The sequence below is a fragment of the Dermochelys coriacea genome, chromosome 16, assembly GCF_009764565.3.
Source record: "Dermochelys coriacea isolate rDerCor1 chromosome 16, rDerCor1.pri.v4, whole genome shotgun sequence".
In the NCBI taxonomy this organism is placed as follows: Eukaryota; Metazoa; Chordata; order Testudines; family Dermochelyidae; genus Dermochelys; species Dermochelys coriacea.
In genome coordinates, this window is record NC_050083.1 from 4,295,672 (window position 1) to 4,320,529 (window position 24,858).

At 48.8% G+C, this 24,858-nt stretch overlaps 1 protein-coding gene across 1 annotated transcript in view; it reads right to left on the reverse strand.

Moving 5' to 3' along the window:
* Positions 1-24,858, reverse strand: part of LOC119844323 (cholesterol 7-desaturase nvd-like) — a 65,237-nt gene that overhangs the window by 29,018 nt on the left and 11,361 nt on the right. Inside the window, exon 3 of the mRNA XM_038374996.2 lies at positions 11,809-12,027. Coding sequence (XP_038230924.1) covers positions 11,809-12,027 — 219 coding nt within the window. The remainder of the gene's footprint in view (positions 1-11,808; positions 12,028-24,858) is intronic.

Genomic DNA, 24,858 nt, shown 5'->3' on the forward strand with positions numbered 1-24,858 from the left:
ATTGCCAAGTCAACAGAGCCAGATTAAGGCGGGGCTTTAGGGGCTGCAGCCCAAGGCCCCGGCTCAAGGGGGGCCCCGCAAAAATAAATCACAGGCAATGATATCCAGGCCGCTAAAAGGGGTGCTCAGGCTGCCTGCCTGCCCTGGCTCCACGCCGCTCCCGGAAGCGACAGGCTGCTGGCACATCTCTGCGGCCCCTGCCGGGGAGGGAGGCAGCTCCGCGTGCTGCCCTACCCCCAGCACCGTCCTCTCAGCTCCCATTGGCTGGTTCCCAGCCAATGGGCGCTATGGGGGTGGAGCTTGCAGGCACGGACAGCGCAGGGAGACAAGCTGTCCCCCTCCCCCTAGGGGTGTGCAGAGACATGCCAGCGTCCGGCCGCGGCATGGGGCCAGGGCAGGTAGCCCTGCTGCACAACCTGCCAGGAGCCGCCTGTGGTAAGCACCTCCCGACCAGAGCCTACACCTCGCACCCCCTCCTCCACCCCAACCCCCTGCCGAGGTCAGAACCCCCTCCTGCTCCCAAACTCCCTCCCAGACCCTGCACCCCCTCCTGCACCCCAACCCCGTCCCAGCCCCCTCCTGCTCCTAAACTCCCTCCCAGACCCTGCACCCCTTCCTGCACCCCAACCCCCTGCCCAGGTCAGAACCCCCTTCTGCACCCAAACTCTGCACCACCTCCTCCACCCCCAACCCCCTGCTTCAGGTCAGAACCCCCTCCTGCACCCAAACTCCCTCCCAGATCCTGCACCCCCTCCTACACCAACCCCCTGCTCCAGATCAGAATTCCCCTCCTGCACCCAAACCCCACACCCCCTCCACCTCCCCAACCCCCTCCTGCACCCAAACTCCCTCCCAGACCCCACACCCCATCCTGCACCCCAGTCCCCTGCCCCAGTCCCCTCCTGCACCAAACTCCCTCCCAGGAAAAAGACTTGTATACAGGGGCCCTACAAAACCTAATAACCCCAGGCCCACAGGACAGTTAAGCCGGCCCTGCATGTCAAGGGTGACCTTTTTACCTCTCTAGCCAGCTTTCACTCCCTTGGCGTAGGAGTTATTCTGCACACAGTCGCTCTGTTTAACTCAAAGGCCAGGGGAATGTTCGCTTTACTACCTGGTTCCCTTAGAACTGTAATGGGCTTTGGACGGTATTAAAAAAAAAAAAAAAAAAAAGCTTCTCTAAAACTAGTGCTTGGACTAATACATCTGACCTTTCGATCACATGTTCTCTACCTTCATGGCTCTAAGTTTCTTGCTGGAGGAAGCTGCTGAACGTCCTGTATACAGAAACCAAGCCTGAGGGCTTGTCTACACAATGCATTAGTCTGCCCTGGAGGGCTGTAACTCAGTGATGAGCTGCCAAAATCTTAACAACGGGTTCCCTATAAAAAGTTGTGATTTAAGGGATGTGCCCCCGTATGTATTTTTTGTACCAACAGGGTTACTGTACGTCTGTATTTTCCCGGGAATTTTAAAAATTCCTCCTGGATAACGATTTAAGAACCAAAAAGCTTGACCTGTCCGGGAAAATACGGATGTATGTTAACCCTGCCTAAAGTTCTTTTTTAAAAAGATGGGCCTGAACTAGAAATGAGCTCCGTTTCACATGTGTGGGTCCCCGCCACTCCCTGGAGGTGTGCTAGAGTGACCAGATGTCCTGATTTTATAGGGACAGTCCAGATTTTGGGATCTTTTTCTTATATAGGCTCCTATTACCCTCACCCCCTCTCCTGATTTTTCACACTTGCTGTCTGGTCACCCTAGGGTGTGCACGTGTGGGTCCCAGCTGCTCCCTGCCCCCCTCATTGAAGCAGGTGTGCAGGGTTACTGCTCTGGGAACTGCAGGGCACCAGTGGACGTGGGGCCAGCTGCAGACAGGGGCGTGGGGCAGGGCTAGCTGGAGGCAGGGGGTATAGGGCTGGATGCGGGCAGGGCAGTGGGTGCGGGGCTGGCTGGAGACAGGGCAGGGGTTGACTGGAGGTAGGGGCTGACTGCAGGCAGGACAGGGGGGTGCAGGGCTGGCTGGAGACAGGGGCTGGCTGCAGGCAGGGGGTGCAGCAGGGACTGCTGCAGGCAGGACGGGGGTGGCTGGAGACAGGGGCTGGCTGCAGGCAGGGGGCGCAGGGGTGGCTAGAGACAGGGCAGGGGATGCATATGGCAGGAGCTGGCTGTGGACAGGGCACGGGGTGCAGGGCTGGCTGCGGGCAGGGGGTGCAGGACCGGCTGGAGACAGGGCAGAGGGTGCGTGCGGCAGGGGTTGGCAGGAGGCAGGGCAGGGAGTGCGGGGGTGGCTGGAGACAGGGCAGGGGGTGCAGGGGGTGGCTGAAGATGGGGACTGGCTGTGGGCAGGGCAGGGAGTGCGGGGGTGGCTGGAGGCAGGGCAGGGGGTGTGGGGTGCGGCAGGGGGTGCGGGGGTGGCTGTGGGCAGGGGGTGCGGGGGTGATGGAGACGGGGGCGGGCTGTGGGCAGGGCAGGGGGTGCGGGGATGGCTGGAGGCAGGGCAGGGGGTGCGGGGTGCAGCAGGGGGTGCAGGGTGGCTGTGGGCAGGGGATGCGGGGGTGGCTGGAGACAGGGGCTGGAGGCAGGGCAGGGGGTGCGGGGTGCAGCAGCGGGTGCAGGGGTGGCTGTGGGCGTGGCTGGAGACGGGCTGGCTGTGGGCAGGGCACGGGTGCGGGGGTGGCTGGAGATGGTGGCTGGAGGCAGGGCAGGGGGTGCGGGGTGCAGCAGAGGGTGCGGGGGTGGCTGTGGGCAGGGGCTGGCTGGGGGCAGGGTGCTGGGTGCTCACAGGGAGAGCAGCAGGATGCAGCCCAGGCCCAGCAGAGCAGCCGGGGACCCACCAGGCAGCAGCCCCAGGGCCAGGGGTTGGGGGAGCAGCACCAGCAGCACCAGGGCTCGTGCCCAGGGCCAGGGGGCAGCCCACTTGGCTCCTGCAGTGCAGCGCCCCCGGGGGCTGGAGGAGGAATTACATCACTTCCCGGCGGAGCCCATCCAAGCCTCAGCGCCCCCTGCAGGGAACCGGGTTAACAACCGGTTCTAAAACTGCTTCAAAATTTAACAACCAGTTCACGCAAACGAGTGCGAACCGGCTCCAGCTCACCACTGCTGTAACTTCTACAGCACATCAGCCTGTGGAACAGTGACTGACCCATGGGGACTCTGCTGATGTGCACTAAGAGTTTCCTAGGGCATGTTATCACAGTACTGTGTGCTTTGATATAGTGCAGGACTTTTAGTGTGAAGCAGCAGGGTCCACATGGCCAGTTAGTGAACAGCAGGCTAGTGTCACAACCCACCTTGCCGCACACCAAATCATCAGGTAGACAAGCTCTCTGTTTGGAAAAGCCTGGTATTGCCCTGTAGTCCAATAGAATGACCAAGTAGAAACCCCAAGTCAAGGAAACTCCAGTGAAGTGAGTAATTGGGTAACACTGCCTGCCATTAGGCCCAAGGCTGTTTGGTTCCTTTGATGAAAGCAAGCCCAGATTAGAAACCAAGTAAGATTTGGTGTGGAGTGTGAAGGGTGGGCAGGGGGAAGTGTTCTGTATTCTTCTCAAGAAAGAGCCTCTAGGGGGCAGCTTTCCTTGAAACTTCTGCCATAGATTGCTACAAGCCCAACAGAGAAAGTTGGTTTCCTACAGACAGAGTTTTGCTTTCATATTAAGAGACTTTTGGAAACCTTGGTCCTGAGGGTGGGAAAGGTTTAGTGATTAGAATTCAGGGGCTGGACTCACAGATGGACTTCAGTGCCCAGAATCAGTCCCCACTGGGATTCACCAAGCTCCCCCACTCAGCAGCCCCTGAGCCCTGTAAGCACTCAAGTCGCTTGGCACCTATGTTTTTGTAAGGGGACTGTTGCCCCCTTACTAACATTCAGTGGGGGTGTTTTAGTTGCTAGCTCCCAGTACTAAAAAGGGGGAAGGGTCAATGGGGAATCAGGACCCTGAGACTGACAGCCCCCAGGAACAATGGGGAGAGGCCAATGCTCTAGGTGAGCCTGAATGACAGGGTGGGCAGGCTAATCAGGGAATCAGGAGGCCAGGGAGGTCCCATCCTCCATGTGAGCTGGAATTGCCTGGGTCAGACAGAGTGGGGCTGAGCTAAGGAGAAAGCAGGGGCCTGAGCTGAGCTTGGGAGCAGAGCCATACCAGATCCCGAGAGAGCAGACCTGCCCTGGGAGCAGAGCTGCAGCCCCAAAGCCAGAGGCACAGCCCAGAGAGAGCAGACCTGCAGCAACCAGAGCCAGAGGGGCCAGAAAAGCAGCCCAGGAAGCAGGTCAGTGCTGGGAGCACAGTCACAGAAGCAGCCTTGGTTTAACAAGGATGTTAAACACCTGCTTCAGGGCAATCTCCAACAAAGAGATGAATCAGAGGCAAGTTGTTCCACATCTGTTACTACAGTGCTCTTACACCTTTCTCAGAGGCATCTGGTGATGGTCACTGCCACAGAGAAGACACTGGCCTAGATGGACCTGGTCTTTGAGCCAGTCTGGTCATTCCAGAAGGGGGTAAAATCCAGAATGAGTTGGAATGGCCCAGAACAGCATTTTAATAAATAAACCTGATTTTGAAGACAGTGGATATATATAGATAATCTTGAGGAAAATATTCTAGGATTGAGAGTCTATTAATAGCACCCAGCGAGTAACCCATTCTGGCCCAGAACCCTTTTTAAACACCAATAAGGACCTGGAACAGTCTGTTCCAAAGTTGCACAGTTACAAAAATTATACATATAATACAACTGGGTGAGAATAACAGTGTTAATGGAAAAATCTGGTTGAACCCACCTTTAACTGGCCATTCCAGGCAATAAATAGCTTCATTACTAAAACCACTTGTAACACTGAGTTCCAAAGCTGCACAGAGAATGAAATGATACAGATAACACAAGTAACTGAGAACAAGAAGTAGCTGAGAATAACATGATACTATAGAAAAACTCTTTTGAACCAACTTTCGAGTGCCCATACTGGGCAATAATAGCTTTATTAATAAAACCGCCCAGAATTGGTTTCAATGTGGCACAGAGGACAAAAAATGATATATGGAATACAACTAAGAGAGCAAAGTAATATTTCCAGAAAAAAACAGCTGAACTGACCTTTAACTATCCATTCAAGGCAATAAAGGGTTAATTTATTAATAAAAACTACCTAGAATACTTGGTTCTGACATTGTACCGACAACAAAAAATAGTGCATATAATAAAACTAAGTGAGAACATAATACTACTGGAACCATGACCAAACCAATCTTTAATACACCAATGTACTAAACAGAATGAGAATTATTGATTTAAATTATCCAGAACCACATATTCTCAAAGTTAAGGGACAATAAAAATAAACACATAGGCCTGTCTAATACAGAGTCATGTTAGAAAGATTTAATACTTGTCAAACCCCAGTTAAAACTAACTTTTAATATTGTACCACCTTCTGTGCAAGAAAACGTGATGTATTATTAGCCTCAAATCCACCCCCCATACCACCACTGCAAAAAGAACCAGCCACCCCACAATCACTACTAAGTACTTTTACAATGGGACTTTGCTTCAGAGAAAGCTAGGAATCTCATTAACTAGCTCATCCCAGCCTGTCTTGATTCTGAATTCTCTGCAGGAATAACTGCCAGATCACTTAACCTTTCTTGTCCCACAGACATTTGAGATAAATCTTGATTAACTTTAGCTTGCTGAAACGTCTTTCATTAGCAGTCATGGTTACAGGTAGACATAAAAAAAAAAAAACCCACAGTGCTGTTTCTGTGGTAGGGAAACTCGCATGTAAAGACCTTTTGTGAAAGTGACTAAGGAGATCAGTTCGTGTTTCCATTTCTCAATCATCCTTAAAGATTTGCTTGCAGAAACAGGTGAAGAGCTCAATATCAAAAACCCTCAGAGTTTAAATCCTTAGGGTAGAAACTTAGCAAGCAGCAAGCACATTTCTTTAGGTCTTTGCTGGTGATACTTTTCATAGATTCATAGATACTAAGGTCGTTAATATTGTGTTATAAGAGGGGGTCAAAAATCTCTCATTCAAAAACTTTCAGGAACTGATGACCATCTGACCTTTGCAAGTTCACTTGGCATTACATTCCTCTTTTAAAATTGGTTCTCTTTGAACTGTGCAGATATTCTTAACTTTTCTGCATGTAAGGAAGCTATGGCTTCACAGGCTATGAACCCAGAAAATTAACTCCAATAAAGTGGCTTGAAGGTCACCAAGTAAACTGTGAGCCATTTGAATCTCAAGTTCCATATGCTGCAATTTTTTGCACACAACTTTAATTTGTGATAAGATAATATACCACATTTCAGCCAAACAAATGTAAACTTTGAATTGTTTATTCTCATGCTATCAGCTTCCACCTTAAGTTCTGGTGTAAGGATTGTCTGAAGTCTTGATCTCAACTAATGCACCAAAAACACCCTCAACCTGATTACGTAGTGAATGGATTGCCTCTATCTTTGCTCTACCATCTTGTCATATTTTGGTATTTTAACTTAGTGATGATATGCTTTTTCAATACATCCCAATGACTAGTAGAAGCAGAAAAAAGGGTATACAATCTTTGGACAATTCGAAAGAAATAGAACAACTTGGAGAAGATGCTCCAATGGTTGTTCCCCAACAAGATTCAATGAATTGGCAGCATATAGAACAAAAGACACATTGATTTCTCTGCTGAATTCGATTTTGAACACCTTTGAGTGCTGCAGCCATGTGAGTTCCACTGTCATAGCTTTTCCCCCTGCAATCAGCAATATCTAAACCATCTTTTTTTCAGCTTCTCTACAATAATCTCCATAACACTCTGCCCTGTTTTGGAGTGGATATCAATGAAATCTACAAAGCTCTCAACTTCGAAATCTCAACATACATAATACCAGAGACGTTTGTTCTGTTCAGGTTTGGTCCAGAGTACAGTTAGACAGAATATAGAAGCATTTAACTTCCCTAATCTTGTTGACAATAGTCCAAGGTGCTTTTCTTGGGATCCTATCAATAAATTCATTTTGAATTCAGTTCAGTAAGTACATCACCATTACGGTACAGGTCTTAATAGCTTCCACATGATCTCCCAACACACAATCATACCTTGCAAGCAATTATAGTAAGCCCAACAAGATACCATTACAAGATCTGTCTAATTTCTTGTCTGAACCTATAGCAAAATATTCAGGAGACTAAACAAAATATTATGATATATGTCCTGCTACAGCTGATAGCAGGTGTGCATATCTGTCAGTTGTATGACCCTTTTCCAACCATTCTGCAAGTTCCATCCACTGAGTGATTGCTTCCACGTGTTCCTTTGAATGTTCATGTTGTCCTACTCGTTCGTTAAAGCAGAAAAAAGTTGTGAACCCAGTTTTATAGTTTGCAAAGGAAGATGGGGAATTTGTCCGGAAAAGAGAACAAGTGAAACAAAATGAGGCAAAAGTCAAACTGTACATCAACTAGGATTGCTAGTGTAACCCTCCATTAAAAGTTGTGACAAAGAGACACATTTTAATACTTCCTTTGTGTTTGCTAGGTGAAGAGTCTTGTTCTTAATTAATTGTTCTTTGCTACCAAAAGACAGCAAACAGAATCTGCCAATAGAAGTTGGATCTGCCTTGTCAAACTCAAAATTCTGCTACATGCTTTCAGTATCAACATCCATAACAATTACACTAGTAAGCAATGGGCAACTCTGTCCCAGAATCAGAGACTCCAGCACCCAATAATCCAATACTTAGGTCAGTCACAGAGTCGGGGACTTTGATGTCTGACAAACCCAAATCAACATCCTCACTAGCTAAGGAAGGCTCAGAAAGGCGTGCAGAAATATCTGCAGATTTTCACTAGGAACATGGTCAGACTTGGCATGTTTCTTGAAACTCTGTAGAGCACTTACACTTTCTGATCTTCAGGAGATGGGCCTGCTACAGCTTGCACTTTTGAGAACCACTCTTGTGCTTGTAGATATTCACGGCAGAAATCACAGCCAATTATGTCCAAGAGAGACTTCATGTCTTCAACATTAATGTAAAATGTTCTATACATGAACACTCTTCATGGGTAGAGATCTTACTAGGGATTCCAACAGAACTGTCAGTTTGTTGGGGAGACCCTGAAACCTGTGGTGTTCCTGGATCAAACTCATCTAATGCAAAGAAAGACACTTTTTTGTGCTTGGGAACAGATTTGTATGGGCTCATCCCCTTGTCATGTTTTCCACTGTTTTGATGTTTCTTGTGCAGCATCAATTTTGTTCTCACTCATCAGAATGGAATCCACTGTCACCGATGCCTGCAGATCATCTTTTAGTCATGTTTTCTTCCTTCCAGATTTGCCTTTTCTTGCATTTGTCCTGATTTTTTTCAGAGACTACACTACCTTCTTCCCATTGGCACATTTACCTATTAACTTCTGTGCAGCCAGGATGGGGCAATGTGTTCAAGAAGTGCTGCAGGAACATGTTTCAGTTGGGAATCCTTTAACTACATACACCTTTTCCATTTTTACTTCTTTCTGCATAATCCTTTGATTATGAAGCAGCCAGTCTGAGCTTGTAGAAATGTTTTTTTATTTATTATCAGATCAGCTAGACCATCCATGGTCTTTGATTTGCAATCATCTCCTTTTGAGCCAAGCACATGTTCTGTGTTACACTGCCCCTGCTTTATGAAGTACACAATCTCGTCTACAGGCATGCAATCAGCTAGGAATTCAATATAATCAGGATTTAACTTGCTATTAGCATGCTTGGGTAACAGATGGTAATTCTCAATGCCACACTGTCCTCCCAAAACTTCTTTTAGCTAGAATGTTTGCAGGCAGTAGAAAGCCAACACCATTTTGTCCATCTTCACTTCCTTCAGCTTAGTTAGCCTCCTCAACAAGGAATTCCCACTTTGATACATTTGTTGTAATTCCGCTGGTTTTCCAACATCTCTCTTTTTCTTCCAATAGCCATCTTCCAACCCATGGGGGAGTCATGACCACCCTACCCTGTACGTTCCCACACTGCTGAGTGGGAAGGGAATTCCTGCTATATACCACAATGTGGGAACGGGGGTTCTACTATGCAATCGCTGAGAACAACTGGCCTCATGCAATCTCAGTCATCGTTACCATAATACAAATAGCTGAAGCAGGGACAGGCATCTAGAGGCCACAGGGCCACATCCAGCACATCAGCTTATTTGACCTGCTACTGTGCTTCATACCACTACAACTGGGGCTGGACCACCCGGAAACAGAGAGCCCCAGCAGCTGGACAGGAACTGCTGCAGGGTCAGGAAGATGAGCCAAACAGGGAGCATCCACAAACTGCCTGTCCCAGTTACAGCATGCAGGGCAAGCTAGCTAGAGCAAGAGATACTTCTGAGGGAATTCTGCACCATTGGGCTTGCACAGAATGAATGTCCCCAGCAGATTTCTTTGTTTCCCCGCAGAAAAAAGATTTTCTGACAGGGAAGCAAAGGGAAGCCGCAAGAGCGGTCACACACCCCCTCCCCAATAGCACGGGTGCATTGTTTTGGGTGCTCGGAGCAGCCAGCAGAGCAGTATATCACCACTTGGGGGTGCGGGCAGGGCTGGGAATGCCCCTACTGGTGGCTCCTACCCTGCACCCAGCTCAGCTGCTAGTCCCAGCTGGGCTGGGGGCAGAGGAGGACAGGACAGCAAGGAGCAGCCGGGCCAGGTCAGACTCACCACCCAGAAACTTCTCCCAGCTGCAGGAAGTGCTGCACCCCACCCCCACCCTGCTTCTCCATGCACCCAACCCCCCTGAATCCAGATCACCCCATACCCAGAGTCCTCTGCTTAACCCCACTCCCCCTGCATCCAGACCCTGCCTGCACTCAGACCACTCTCCACAGAGCCTCCCATACTCAACACCCCACCCCGATGAGCCCCACCCTCCTGCACCTGGATGAGCCCCGCACACCTGGACTCCCACCCCACTAAGCCCCAGCCAGCTGCACCCAGACCCCCACCCCACCAAGACCCACTCCCCCAGCACCCAGAATACCCCGCCAAGCCCCAGACCCCCCTTGCTGAGCCCCAACCACCTTCACCAGTTGAGCCCCATTGTCCCTGCACCCACACTGAGCCCCTGTGCATCCAGAACCCCCCCACTACTCAGACCCCCCTGAGCCACCCCACACCCAGATTGCCTCTCACCCCACACCTGGATCCCCCCACACACTTGGATCCTGCTGGGCTGAGACTGTCTGCCCAGACCTGGTGCATCTGGCATGGAGGGTAAAGACCCTAGGGTGTTTCTGGGGCAGGTCCAGCCCGTGTGCTGTGTCAGGCTTGGGTGCAGCCCCACTGTCGAGTCCATGTCCCAGAGGATCTGCAGGGTGATCTCCCACCTCTGTGCAGCCCACAGCCTGTGCTCCCCACTGCCATGATACAGCCTCCACATTTATTTGACAAATAAAATTTGCAGAATTTTAAATATTGTGCGCAGAATTTTTTGTTGCTTTGGCACAGAATTCCCTCAGGAGCAAAGGGAATGCGTGCAAAGTGCCATGCATGGCAAGGAAGCATGTGCAACCTACTTTTCCACACACACGTGGAGTGAGTACAGTAAGCCAGCCAGAGCAAGACTGCGTTTGCAAATCATGCCCCTAGCTCGGTCAACCCAATTCCAGCAGGGAGTGTCCGCTAATTTTCATGCCATCTTAGAAATGTGCTTGTCATATTTACTCAGCCTGGGAGAGACATCAGACTTCCAGTCTGGTCAACACACATGCACAACTGTCCAGCACCAGCCACAAATTACCACGATGATCAGAAACTACTTACAAACTGTCAGGAACCATACACAACAGTCTGACCTAAGAAGGGACTGTGTGCAAAGTACGAGGCTGCCTACAGATCATGTACAATAAGCTGCTAGTCCAATGAGCGATGGTACACAAATTCCCAGATGAATATCAGACTTTTCTCCCCTTTTTATCCAATGTGCAGAGAGTGTTGTTCTTCAACAAGTTCCAGTTTAGGACAGAAAAGCTTACTAACTAGGTCTGAAAAATTCCACAGTTTTCTTGGTGCTAACAAACTAGTATGTTGAGAATTTTGTGGTACCAAAGCAAACCTATGTGAATTCTTATTAGCCACACAGGCAATGATCCCTGCAAGTGCTCCCAAAAGACTGTTTGGACATGTCCTCCTTCAGATAAATCCAAGAGCTTCCAGAGGCCCCCCGCTGACAGATGCCCCCTGCCAGTGCTTAATTTGTAATGAAAGAAGTGTGGGGCTCAAGCAGGTAGGTGCTGGGACTCAAACATTTTTTTTACTTTCATAACTGATGTGGCAGGCCCCGAGGTGCCGGGGCTACGACTTCTCGAGCCTGGAGGTACCATGGGCTCAGCCCTGGCGCAAATTAAGCACTGCCCCCACGCATTGAAATCAGAAGGGGCACCCCTGCTGCCACAGGCCATCTGGTGCTGGCGACCAGGACAGGCAGCGGGGGGCACCTGGGCGTGCCACTTGACACCTGGTGAGAGCAGAGGGGCTGGAGCAGGGCGGGGACCGGAGCTGCGGGGGATGACGACGGGGCAGGCTCGCTTTGCAGCCCCCCGTGGCGAAAGGGCTGCATGATTCTGCAGCCCCCCCTGCCCCCGCCCCCGCCCCCGCCCCTAGCCGGGCGCGAGGCGGCTCAGCCAGCCCCTGGGTGCTGCCCGCAGCGGCGCCCCCGAAGTTCTGCCTGGGGCTCCCGGAGCAGGCTCGGCTCGCAAAGGCGAGCCCGGTTCGCTGCACCCCCGGCCCCGCGGCAGGAGAGGCCGCTGCCCCGGCGCCACACTCACCCAGCGCCGCCAGGCTGCGCACCCCGCCGCGGGGCAGCCCGTGCGAGTCCAGCAGCCGGTACCAGCCGTTGGGGTAGAGGGGCGGCAGCTCCCCGGCCCTGCGGCTCCGGCGCGCCCGGCGGGCGGCCTGGCGGCGGCTGCAGCCCGGCTGGGGGAGGTAGCCCACGCGCTCCGGGGCGCGCCGCAGGGCCAGGGGCCGGGCGCACAGGAGGAGCAGGGCTGCGCCCCCGGCCAGCAGCAGCAGGGGCAGCGCCCGGCCCCAGCTGCCAGGGTCCCCGGCGGGCAGCAGGAGCAGGAGCAGGAGCAGGAGCAGCGCCCCCGCGGCGCACAGCAGCAGCGCCGGGCTCCGGGACGGCCAGGGCTCCATCGCGCCGCGCTCCGCCCGCCCGCTAGCCCGCCCCGCCGCCCTTATACCTGCCGGCCGGGGGCGGGGGCGGCTCCAGCCCGACCGGTCCCTCCGGCAGAGCGGGACCGGCCGCCTCGGGCTCCTCAGGCGGAGCGTCTAGTCCTGCCGGGGCAGCGAGAAGCCCGTGCGAATGGGGGGCACCAGGGCTGGCCTGTCCCGCGGAGGTCACAGCAGCGCAGCAACTCTGCCCGGAGCTGGCCCCGACTGCCCAGGGATCCCCTGGACCCATAGGTGCTGGAACTAGGGGTGCTGGGGGCTGCTGCACCCCCTGGCTTGAAGTGGTTTCCATCCCATACAGGGTTTCCAGCTCCCCACTATACAAATGGTTCCAGCGCCCCTGCCTGGACCAGCCGAAGTTGGTCCCATCAAAGCAATAACTTCCCCCAGTTTCTCTGCTGATCTCCTGCGACCAGCCTGGCTACACACCACAGGGGGAAATGCAGGACCCCCTCTCCCTAAAATTGAGCAGGGGCTCCCTGGCCCTGTAGCTGAGCCTGCAGCCTGGCCTCATCAAGCAGGGGTAGTTCTCTTTTGCCCTACAGGCACAGAGGGGAGAAGTGACTGGCCTCAGGCACCAGCAACTCATCCAGATCTCCACCAGAACCAGGAGTTCTGGCTGCCCATTTGATGGCTCTTCCTCCCACCTCCTGTTTTGGGTTTGGGATCCAGTTGGTAAGATAATTCTCCTTTCCTCTAACCAGCTGCCTTACCCTGCCATCTCTGCTGAAACAGGACCCTCCAAAACCTGCTCTCTGCTGTGCCTGCTGCTCTGGACACAAGGGAGTTAGTGCTTATCAATGGAGAAGGGTTTGTCCCCTGGCTGTTTCCCGCACCCTTTCAGACTGGCAAAGCCTCCCTTGACTCTCTTTCCCCAGACGCCAGAGTTCTGTACATGTCACCTCTCACACTGGGAATGCATTGGAACTAGTGACTCCACGGTGCCAGCATTGCCCCAGGTTTACTGACAATAGAGATGAGAGGTTGCAGTCCCAGCAGAATAACACTGAATGCCCATGATATCCTCATCAATAGAGCTCTTCACATTTCACTTGGGCTGGAATTTTTCATGTATGTGTAAAAATAGCTCCTGGCTGGGTCCCCTGGGGGTGTGCTGAGCCTAGTGGCCTGCTAGGCCAGGCTGAGCATTTCCCTATCAGGTTCTACCCTGCCATCCTTTGATCCCCAATTCCTTTGAATCCCTTGGCAAGGGGGCAGAGCTAACTCAGGGAAAACAGGTTTAAAAAGCCAGCTCGTAAGTGACGAGAGGAGCTAGCGAACAGAAGCAGCAAACGGGTTTAGAGAGGGAGCGTGAGACCCAAATACACATAAACATTCTCTAAATGTAGGCCCATAATAACCCTAAGTTATGTGCCCTGTGACAGTCATCGCACCACCGTGTGGAGCCATGGATTGACATGCTCACTTCTCGTCTCATTACATAGAGCAGAAACTATTCTGGAATTCTAGGATCAAGCCTTTGTAAAGGTTACCCTGTTCACAGCATGGTCCAGCATCTCCTTAAGTTGGTAGGCATGCTTTTGGCAGCAAGTGCTTCCCTATGTATATTGCAAAGCATACACATTGCCTTGGGAGTGTCTGCTCTGATACATGTCACTACTCCACTATGCCTCCCAGTCATTGGCTTTGCTCCATCGATGCAGATGCCAACACATCGTGACCAGGTGCTGTGTTGATTTATGAAGCTGTCAAGCAATCAGAAAGTCTCCTCAGCTGTTGTTCTGGTAGACGGTGCCTGGCAAACCAAAATATCCTCCCGTATAAATGTACTGCACGTACACCAGAAGATGAGCTAAACCTGCCATGTCCGTGGATTTGTCCAACTGCAGAGCAAAGTACTGGCTACTGGTGACATGGTTTTCTATGTAAGCAGAGTCAGGATGAGCTCCACCCTGACATCTGGTGGTGAGTTGTGGCAAGTTGTGGAAAAGAACTTCAGGGACTGATCTCATTTGCATAGGCACACCCACCCCACCTAGCATGAGCCCATAGCTGTCCAAATGGTCACTTTGGCTGCTGTGGGATCCCCAGTTTCTCTGTTATTGGGGCAGGAAGAATAAATTGTAATTATCCTGATTATGTGAATCAAGGACAGTGGAACTGTACTTGGCCTTTTGTTATGATGGAGGAACTCGCCATCAAGTAAGTAGCACTTGCTAGGCAAGGGACATGGGGTCGAAAACTCAGTGAATGAAGAGAGAGGGTAGGGGTAAGATTTAGATTTATCTGGTGGTATGGGGATTCCTGGTGAGAGCCTTATATGCTACTTGCACTGCTTTCTCTTTCTACTGTGGAATATCAGAACTAATTTTGATTCTATTAAGAGTTTGCTTACAGGCTGCTGAGCTGAATTCACTGTGGGTCAATGGTTCACCAGTACTGAGACTCCCCTACTACAGGCTGAAATCATAAAAGTGCTGCACTGACCAGGGACAGAGACTTTTGGGTTGTTGGACTTTGGGTTGCTGGACTCAAGAACCAGAGGGAAAGGACATGCCCCAAATTGCTTGGGGTGGGTTTTTTTTGCTCATGGGTTGTGTTATGAATCCTGTTGGTGGTGTTTCCCCAACATAATGCCATATTGAGTGTAGCAAAAGCCTTTTAATAACAGAGAGAAACAGACTCTGTGCTTGTGAGAGGGGAAGTGCTGTCTTTTAGAGGTGCCCAGGAGGGGTGGTATATATTTGTCCCAGGTCACTGGGTGGGGGCTCAAGCCAGTTTTGCATTGTGTATTGGAATGCAACCCCTCGATACTGAACCCAGCCCTTGTTGCTGCCAATTCTGAGGGGCAGAAGGGTTACATCTAATTGAGGTAGAACATCCTTGGCTATCAATTCGACATGATACTGCGTTGTTTGATAATTGCACTAACTGAATTAATTTTGGGCCTTCTCTCCAAGCATAGCGCTTACCATGTCTGCGGCAGCAGGTAGTGTTAGCTCCTCTGCTATGGCATGAGGTTTTCCTGACTTCACAGCTCTGTAACTCACTAAGTCAGATGCTTCAAGGGCCTTCATATTGTCAGTGGCAGCAGAGCACAAAACTTTCTTGCTTGCCATTAGATGCACCCGTGTCCACTTGAAAAATTCCAGTGGTTTGTCCTTGTGTTGTTCATGTTTTGTTTCCAAGTGTCTGTGTAGAAGAGTCAGTTTTAGGCTGTTACTCGACAGGACTTCACCACATAACACACATTGCAGCTGAGGGCATTCACTGTCTCCAGTCCAAGTAAATCCCATTTGGTGCTTTTCTTCATATGTACATATCTTTGATATAGATCCTGTTTTGTCCTTGGTGTCCATGTTTCACTTCACAGGCTGAGAGACATGTGTTGAGTCATTGTCTCACCAGCGGTTTCAGCAAGTGCACGGGTACTGGCAACACAAATTTCATCACTTCACTTTTCACCACTGATACTTTGTGTGTTCCTCTTAACATTACCTGTCTTTAGCCTCCTGTTTATATTTCACTGTTACAGATATAGTTATAGTGTGACATCTACAACCCCCAAAAAGCAAACTCTGACTAAGTTCTGAGCTCAGTTAGACTGGACAGTTGCTGAGCAACTAAACCCGTGCTGTATGGCGATTGAAGGTGATCTATACATCAGCACCTCTACCTATCTATCTATCTACCTGTGTTCTCATCGGTACATCTTGAAGTAAATTAACTGCCATATTTTATATAACAAATTCCCACAGAGTTTTAAAGTTTTGTCTAAGTAGCCTATTAAAAAAAAGCAATAAGTAAAATCATTAATAAATAAAATCCACCATTACACAATTTCACCCACGTACCCACCGGAGATGGCTCACGTACCCCCAGGGGTACGCATACCACAGTTTGGGGACTCCTGCCTGAAGGGATGATTTATTAAAGGGGATACACTATACCTTAGTAAACAGAAGAACATAGAAGTTGATGAAGTGCAGGTAAAAGCTGAAGAGAAACAGTCAAATGAAAAAGAGTCCCATTCAGTTACATCACATGAAGGCAGACAGCGAAATATAGACACATTTTACATGTACTTTTGAACAAATGCTAGAAGTCTAAATACTAACGTGTGAAGGAGTGAACTTCAGTGCCAGGTATTAAAGGAGGATATTGATATAATAAGCATCTGTGAAGGGGGACAGCTAACCACTGCCTCATTATGTCTGGCCATGGCATAGCAGCTCTCTCTGTCCTGAGGGCAGCAGCTGCCAGCTGCTCTGACGCTACAGTGGTGTGTTCCTTACTGGGACTGGGCCCTCCAGCCAGGTCCCTTCCAAGTCTCTCCCCTTCGGGCATAGTCCTTAAAGAAAAACAAGGGGAATTCATACAAACAAGTTGAGTTAGTGTGTGTGTGGGGGGGGGGGGGAGCCTTTCTCTTAGTCTCTGTCAGACTCAGGTCCTCAATTCCCTCAAAAAAACCTTCAGGCAGTTGTGGTGGGGAAAGATCCTGCAAAGTTAAAGGTCCATTCTCTTCCCTGGTCAGCCCCTGTTCTGCTCCCTTTTAACTCCTCCAGTCTAAGCATCTCTTGCAGGTGTGGTGGGATGGGGCTGGCTGAACCCAGAGCAGCTCATTAACCCCTTGTTGCCCAGTGCGGGGTTTCTATACAGCATCACAGAAACTTGGTGGAAGGATGATAAGTGATAGGACATGGTAATACCTGGATTCAAAATATACAGGAATGACAGAATAGGTTGTGTGAGAAGCATGCCGAAGAGTCTGTGGGGCCACTGGATTACTGAGGTGCTAAAGGAGCACTCAAGGAAGACAAGGCCATTGAGGAGAAGTTAAATGAATTATTTACATTGGTCTTCACTTCAGAGGATGTGAAGGAGATTCCCATACCTGAGCCATTATTTTTATGTGACAAAACTGAGGAACTGTCCATAAAATCACTAAGTGTCCATATTTCCTCCTCTAGTGTAAATACAGACATTTCACAATGATATTCATCACCAGTATGTCATTAGTTTTCAGAAAGAAACTCACTTGATACACTTTTATAATTCAGTAATATTGTATTGTATTGATTCGATCACTTGCCCCTTGAAGTTCATCCCCCTGGCTTTATAGATCAGTAACTTTTGAAATGGATTCTTCTGAAGGTTACCCCTCAAAGAAGAGTTTGTTCAAGCTGTGAGGAAAGCGACATGGAGTCAGGGGTGAAGAAAGCTCCATGCTCTTTCTCCGCCCCCCCCCCGCCCGCCCACTCCCCCCCCCCATGTTTGCTGAAATGAAAATTGTTCTGTTTCCTGCCATTTCCTCCCCCACTGGCTTGATGGCCCTGATTACTGCTTCTATGTAAATTGAGGCACCCACATTTGCTTGTTTAGGACAGGCCGGCTCACTAATTCCCCTGGATGTACTTTGTCCACAGTCATAATTCCATCATATATTCATAACTCTTAATACTCACCACATACATACATCACACAAGAATATTACTGATCAGAGTTATGAAATTTCAAATATATCTCACAAGGCATATTTTGATACAAAGATTACTATGATAGCGTGCAGGGTGTGAATACAGGGGTGTTTAGTGTCACATGGGGTGGGGGGAAGTGTAAGACCCTGGTATGGTGGCAAGGGAGCCAGGTGGAACTTGGCGGAAAAGGGCATATCTGGGAATGGGTGGAAAAGGGCTATGAAGGGGCACCCTGAGTCTCTGGCATGAGGGAAGAATGGGGATCAATGGTCTGGAGGGAGTGGAATATGGGGTGACACACAGACCCTGACAGGCTGCAGAGGAGAAAACAGGGGGACACAGAGAGCACCTGACTTTCAGGGAAGAAGGGGGGGGACCTTGGTATTTGGGGAGAAGACAATAAGAGGCACACAGAGTTCCTGGCATTGAGGGGAGAATAGGAGACCATGTGATCACAGAGCCCTGGCAGGAGCAAAGTTGGGGGAAGTTGCAGGGGATCCCGGAAAGAGTGGAGAAATGGGAGTATGGCATCCAGGGAGCTTGGGGGAGGGAGGCTCAAGGAGCCTCTGGGGTGAGCAATGGGTTTAGCTACAGAAGCAAAAAAATGTGACCTTCAGATGAGCAGGATACCACAATATACAGCTGTGGCAAGATCTAATTATTGGCTGAGAAGCACCACACCTTGTAGAGAGTGAGTGACCTCCGAACAAGAAATTACCATTTGTCTTACATTCATAATAATTTGACCATAGTATTAATGGTGATATCTGGACAATGGAGCAGAGAGAATGTTTCGGTTTGATGGTATGCATGTGAATGGAGTGTAACGTAACACTGTTTATATAAACGTAGCCATCATATTTTAATCTTTATATTCATTGTAAGGACCTGTTCATTGCGACTTTTCCCTTGAATGGTACTTAGCAACCTGAACTGTAACTTAGTGGAGGTTTTGTTTTGGATTTGGGGCAGAATTAGCAGTGACACCTCCAGCTAAGGTTTGTTGTACAGACGCCTGTTGTCAAAGGTAACGAGAGTCCAACTCGTCTTGTTACATAAAACTGTTTGTAAATGTAACCCTTCTGCCAGGTGGAGCCAGCAGCAACAAAGGCTAGGTTCAGTATCTAGGGGTTCCTTTTCAACAACACAACACAAAACCGGTTCGAGCCCCCACCCAGTGACCTGGGACAATTACACACCACCCCCGGGTGCCTCTAAGAGGTAATACTTCCCCTCTTGCAAGCACAGAATCTGAGCGTAGCAAAAACATTTAATAAAAGAAGGGAATTAACTTGGCATTAATTTGGGAAAAGACCACAACTAGGGTTCATAAATACAAACCATGAGCAAAAGGACCCACCCCAACATAAGTTGGGCAGTGTCCTTTTCCCCTCAGAGTCTTAAGTCCAGCAACCCAAAAGTCCCTTTAATGTGCCTGTCCCTTCTCTGTACCCCACTCACAGTTGCTGTTCTTGACCAGTGCAGCTCCAGAGTTCAAAGGTTCATTAGCAGAGTTCACCTCCCACCCTGTGTGGAAGTCAGGGACAAGGTAAGGAGGCACCTTACATACTGCACTGCTTGGGCACTCATTCATCACCCTAATGCCCACATCTCTGCAGGGCTCTGCTCCTCTCCACCAGCTGCCCACTCACCAAGTTGTCTTCAGGGCTCCCACACACACACACACACACACTACTCTCAATTATTTCAGCTGTTAGTGGGGGTAGCCTCACTGCTAGTGCACTAGCAGTCTCTTGTAATGTCTCAAACTAGATCTAATACTTAGACCTAGGTATCAGTGATTTCAGCAGATAACAAGACTTTTAGTTGAGTCTAAATTAGCTCTTTTACTATACCAGAGACAGACAAACACCCCCATGTCCCCTGCCTAGCAAGTGCTGTTCAGTTGAGGGTGAGTCCCTCCATTGGGGTAGGCCAGGTAGAGTTCTGCTGCCCTCAGTTCACACAACAAGGATAACAATCCTTTATTACTACTGCCCCAATAACAAGGAGACTGGGGATCCAACACCAGCCACAAGTGATCATTTGGGCAAGCAGCCCCATCATGCTGAGCACCTAGGCAGGGTGGGTGTGTCCATGCAAACAAAATCAGCTTCTGAAGTCTTTTTCCACAGCTCACCCCTAGATGTCAGGGAAGAGCTCATCCAGATTCTGCTTACATAAAAATCAGCAAAAGTTAAAGACCAAAGGATTGGATTAGTCCAAACACACAGGTGTCCAGATCCCCACCCTGGACTGTGCAGAAAATCATCACTGGTAAGCAAATGGAGAATGGCACTGGAAATTAAGGGACTGACATTGGTGTGCTGGAAATTAAGCCTATATGGTGAACAAAATAATGAGGGGATGGACTGTTCCACCCATCACCCCCTCTTGGGTCTTTAAAAAGATACTTTGGGGGAATTATGAAACCAGGGGGCAGACAGATAGATTGAAAGGAGTGAGCTTTGCCATCATGGCTCCCATGTCCAGTGTCTTCTGGGAGCCTGGGATCCATCATGACACTATTGGCTTTCATTGTCCTGATCCCGAGAGATGTCCTGAACAGACCAGACCAGAGGGAGGGACCCACATGATTCCACTGGCTTCAGCTAAGTCCTGAGCTGCACCTGGAATGTGAGCATGGAGTTCCTGCTCTCACTCTTCCCTTGTAACTCCTTTTCCTTCCCCGCCTTATTTCTTCTCTTTATCCTTTTGCCATCTGTTTAATAAGAGTTTGGCTTTGAGCCTGTGACCAGAGAGGCAGCTAAAAAGCAATGCCCTGAGCAGCCCCAGGCTGGGACAAATTTGCCAGGTCTCTGATGGCGGATCAGACTATGTTCTGTGCTTGTGTTTCTTTGGCAGTAGGTTGCAAGTAAAAGTCAGCATGAGGGACAGAAAAAAGAGGTTACTCACCCTTTGTAGTAACTGTGGTTCTTCAAGATGTGTCCCTATGGGTGCTCCACTTCAGGTGCACATGCGTCCCATCTGCTTTCGATCAGAGATTTTCATTAGCAGAGTCAGTCCAGCCTGCACATACACTGCCAATCATAGGCACCGGCTTCCTCTTTCTCCCAGGGGGGTTAAAAGCAGCCCCAGGGAAAGCTGTGGCTGGGGAAGGCTGAATGGAGAAGCAGCCTCAGCTGTGGCCATGTCCCAGTCAGGGCCCAGCTGGCCCTTATAAGAGGGCAGTGGGCCAGGAGCAGACAGTCTCTCTCTGTCTCTAGAGGGAGAAGGGCCTGGCTGATGGGAAGCTGAATAGAGTACCTGAGGGGAGTAGGGCTGGGGAATAGGGTAAGGGAACTGGGGACCCCCCACCCTGAAAGCCCCAGGCTGTGCCTTGTCAAAGGCCATCAAGGTGCAAGGGTGTAGCCCAGGGTAGGCAGAGGCAGCTGGTCCAAATCCCCCTTGCCTGTGAAGATTGGCTTATACACTGTAGTCCACCCCAGTGTGTAGGGGCTCAATGGTGACTGGAAGTAGCCAAAGACTGAGGTGAGGTGGGGATAGTGGGTGGGGGTTCCCTGGGGAGGGGAGACCCAGAGACTGTGGGGGTTTTGCCAGGGGGCAGCACACTGAGTAAAAGGGGCACCAGGGTCCAGGAGGGACATGGGGGCCAACGGCAAGTGGGACACTGGCCTGCAGAGGGTGCTCCAGAGGCTGGAAGAGCTAATTCCCTGAGAGACCAGCAAGAGGTGCTGCAGGGGTGAGTATCACCCTGTGACAGACCTCATTGAGTGAGCTGACACACCAGTATGGGGTGGAAAACTGGCAGCACTGTAATAAGCTATAATATACCCCCAAATCCATGTTGATAGTCTTTTGATAGAAACAGCAGAACCTTTAGATCTGTCTGCAAATTAAACAAACAATGTAGGAAATGTACAAAATGATTCAGTCCTATCTAGATAGAAGGTTACTGCCCTCCTGACATCTAGAGGATGGAGAACAGTCTCCAGGTTAGAGTTCTGTGGTTTTGGAAAGAAAACTGGTAGATGAAAGTGGTGGTTCAGATGAAACTCAGAAGATGCTTAAGAAGAAACCTGGGTGTGGTTGTAAGGAAATTTTGTCCTTGAGGAACACCGGGAAAGGAGGGTCTGCCATTAAGGCCCTGATCTCCCTGACTCTGTGGGCTGATGTAATAGCTCCTAAGAAAACAGTTTTCATGGACAAATTCAGTAAGGAGCTGGTCACCATCAGTTCAAAGGGAGATTTCATGAGACTTTTAAGAACCAAATTAAGGTCCCAAACTGGAATGGGGGTTTTCACCAGTGGCAAGAGAGAACCCAGATTTTTCATGAACCTTACAGTTGTAGGGTGAGTAGACAGCAAGAACCCCTCAATAGTGGTGTGAAGAGTTGTTAGCGGGTGAAATTTACCCCCGTGTAAAGAGCCACTCCAGCCCATTGGACTTCAGCTGGTCCTCTGTGCAGGGATGGTTTTCACCCCAATGTTTTCAGAGCATGTTGAAATCTTGGTTGAAAGCCACTGTAGAAGCACAATAGACTGTGATTGTTTCTGTGTAAGTAATCTGTAGCCTGCAGTTTTCTGAGGGCTGGTTTGTAGACAAGAGTGGTTTGTTAAAGGAAGAAAATAAATTGCCAAAGTATGGAAATGTTGGTGAGTTGATGATCTTGGTCCTGGTTGCCGGTTTGATGTTACAAGCTACATTTATTCAGACATTCCTGTTTCCTTGATTAAAACAAATAGCCAAAATGTTCACATTTGGCAACATAATTTTCAGAGGAGCTCCCATAACTCCAACTGAGGTAGGCACTTCACATCCGTGAAAATCAGCCCATTTGGTAGGTGCTCATGTATGGATTTCACCAGTATCCATATTAGCAGGGAGGGCAGCTGGGGGATATTGGAGTATCATAGTATAAAGGACAAGGAAAGGGAGAAAAATAAATAAATAAAATGGACCAAATTCTGGTGTCAAAAGAGTTACACCAGGATTAATAGATGTTTTTTTAAGGCCAGAAGGAACCATTGGATCATCCGCCTGCCTGCCTATATCACAGTATACTGAATTTCATCCAATTAATCCAATATTGAACCCACTCTTAAAGCACCTTCCAGAAAGGTATCCAGTCTTTATTTGAAGACAGCAAGAGATGGAGAATCCACCACTTCCCTTCGTAGTCAGTTCCATTGGTTAACCACCTTTTTTGTTAAATATTTGTGCATTGTTTCTAATTTAAGTTTCTCTGGCTTTAATGGCCAGCCCATAGTTCTATTTCTGTCTTTCTTCACTAGAATAAAGAATCCATTAGTACCCAGTATTTTCTCTCCATGAAGATATTTATACATTATAATCAAGTCACCCTTGGACCTTCTTTATGATAAGCTAAACAGTCTGAGCTGTCTAAAGGTCTCTCTGTAAGGCTTTGTCTCCAGCCCTCAAATCATTTTTATGGCTCTTCTGTGCACCCTCATTGATTTTTCAACATCTTTTTAAAAATATCCAAACCAGAACTAGGCACATCATTCCAGCATTGAGCTCACCAATGCCGTATATAAGGTAAAATCACCTCGCTGCTCCTGCTCCCCAGTTTACATATCCCAGGATCACATTAGCCCTTTTGCCACAGCATCGCACTGGGAGTTCATGTTCAGTTGCTTGTCCACTATGTCCCCTTGTGATGTTATTTAATTAAAATATGACTTTATAGGTCATTGTTGCAACCATTGTTATATATTTGCAGCAAATATTGTACAAAGGTTGTTGTGTGAGGTGCCTATGAAAAGGCTATGATGTGCTGGTTATGATTATGCAATCTGTATGCATGCATCATTTCTGTATGTGAAGTTATAAGTATTAGCTCTATACTTGGATTTCAATGTTTGCTCCCGGGGTACCGCCCACAAGGTAGCTAGCCAGCACATCTTGGAGGGACTAGTCAAATTAAGTAGCTCATCAAGGAACCCTTGGTTGACAATGGACCAGGGGAGATGCCCATCTACACTGAGTGGACTGTCATGTAAACGTGCTGTCTGGAGTGCAGGTAATGGCTTCCTGCAATGACTGAGGGAAATTAGGCATGAACATGTGACTTGCCCATGTGACTCCAAACTCCATTTTGTTGTTGTAATTTTACACAGTAAGAACAATGGGATGCCCTCCACATGGCAAAAGCTATAAAAGGCCCTGGAAACACCTTCATTTTATCTTCAGTCCTGCTTCTTTCCTCTGAAGAAACTTTGCTACAAACTAAAACTCTGAACAAAGAACTGAATGACCCATCCAAGCTGTGGATGTATTCCAGAAATTTAACTTAAGCCAGCAGTTTTTTCCATCACTGCTACAAACCTGAACCAAAAACTTTTCCATTACTGTATGTAATTAATTCCTTTAACCAATTTTAACTCACCTTTCTTTCTTTTCTTTTTATGAATAAACCTTTAAATTTTAAATACTAAAGGATTGGCATCAGTGTGATTTTTGGGTAAGATCTAAGTTATATATTGACCTAGGTGTGTGGCTGGTCCTTTGGGATCAGAAGAACCTATTGTTTGATGATATTGGTTGTAAAGAACCATTCATCTCTGAATCCAGTGTTTTTGGTGATGATATAAGAATGGAAATGCTTCAGGAAACTGCCTTTATGTTTTCTTGTTAGCCAGTGTGGTAAAACAGAAGTTTACTTTTGTGGCTGATTTGGTATATCTTATAAAAGAGTAACCACTAGTTTTGGGTTGTTTGCCCTATTTCTCAGCAGTTCTTCCTAAACTTGTCACCCTCAGTTGTTACCCACTAAGGCACGGTTACAGTGGCATAGTTGGCAGGATTGAAGATAAAATGGAGGTGTTTCCAGGGCCTTTTATCACTTTTGCCATGTGGAGGGCATTCCATTGTTCTTACTCTTCAAAACTACAACAACAAAATGGAGTTTGGAGTCACATGGGCAAGTCACATGTTCGTGCCCAATTCCCCTCAGTCATTGCAGGAAGCTATTACCTGCTCTCCAAACAGCATGTTTACATGACAGTCCACTCAGTGCAGATGAGTGTCTCCCATGGTCTTTGTCAACCAAGTGTTTCTTGATGAGTCACTTAATTTGAATAGTCCCTTCAAGATGTGCTGGGTGTTACCTTGTGTGTGTTACCCCAGGAACAAACATATGAAATCCAAGTACAGAACCAATACTTATAACTTCACATACAGAGATGATACATGCATACAGATTGCATAATCATAACCAGCACATC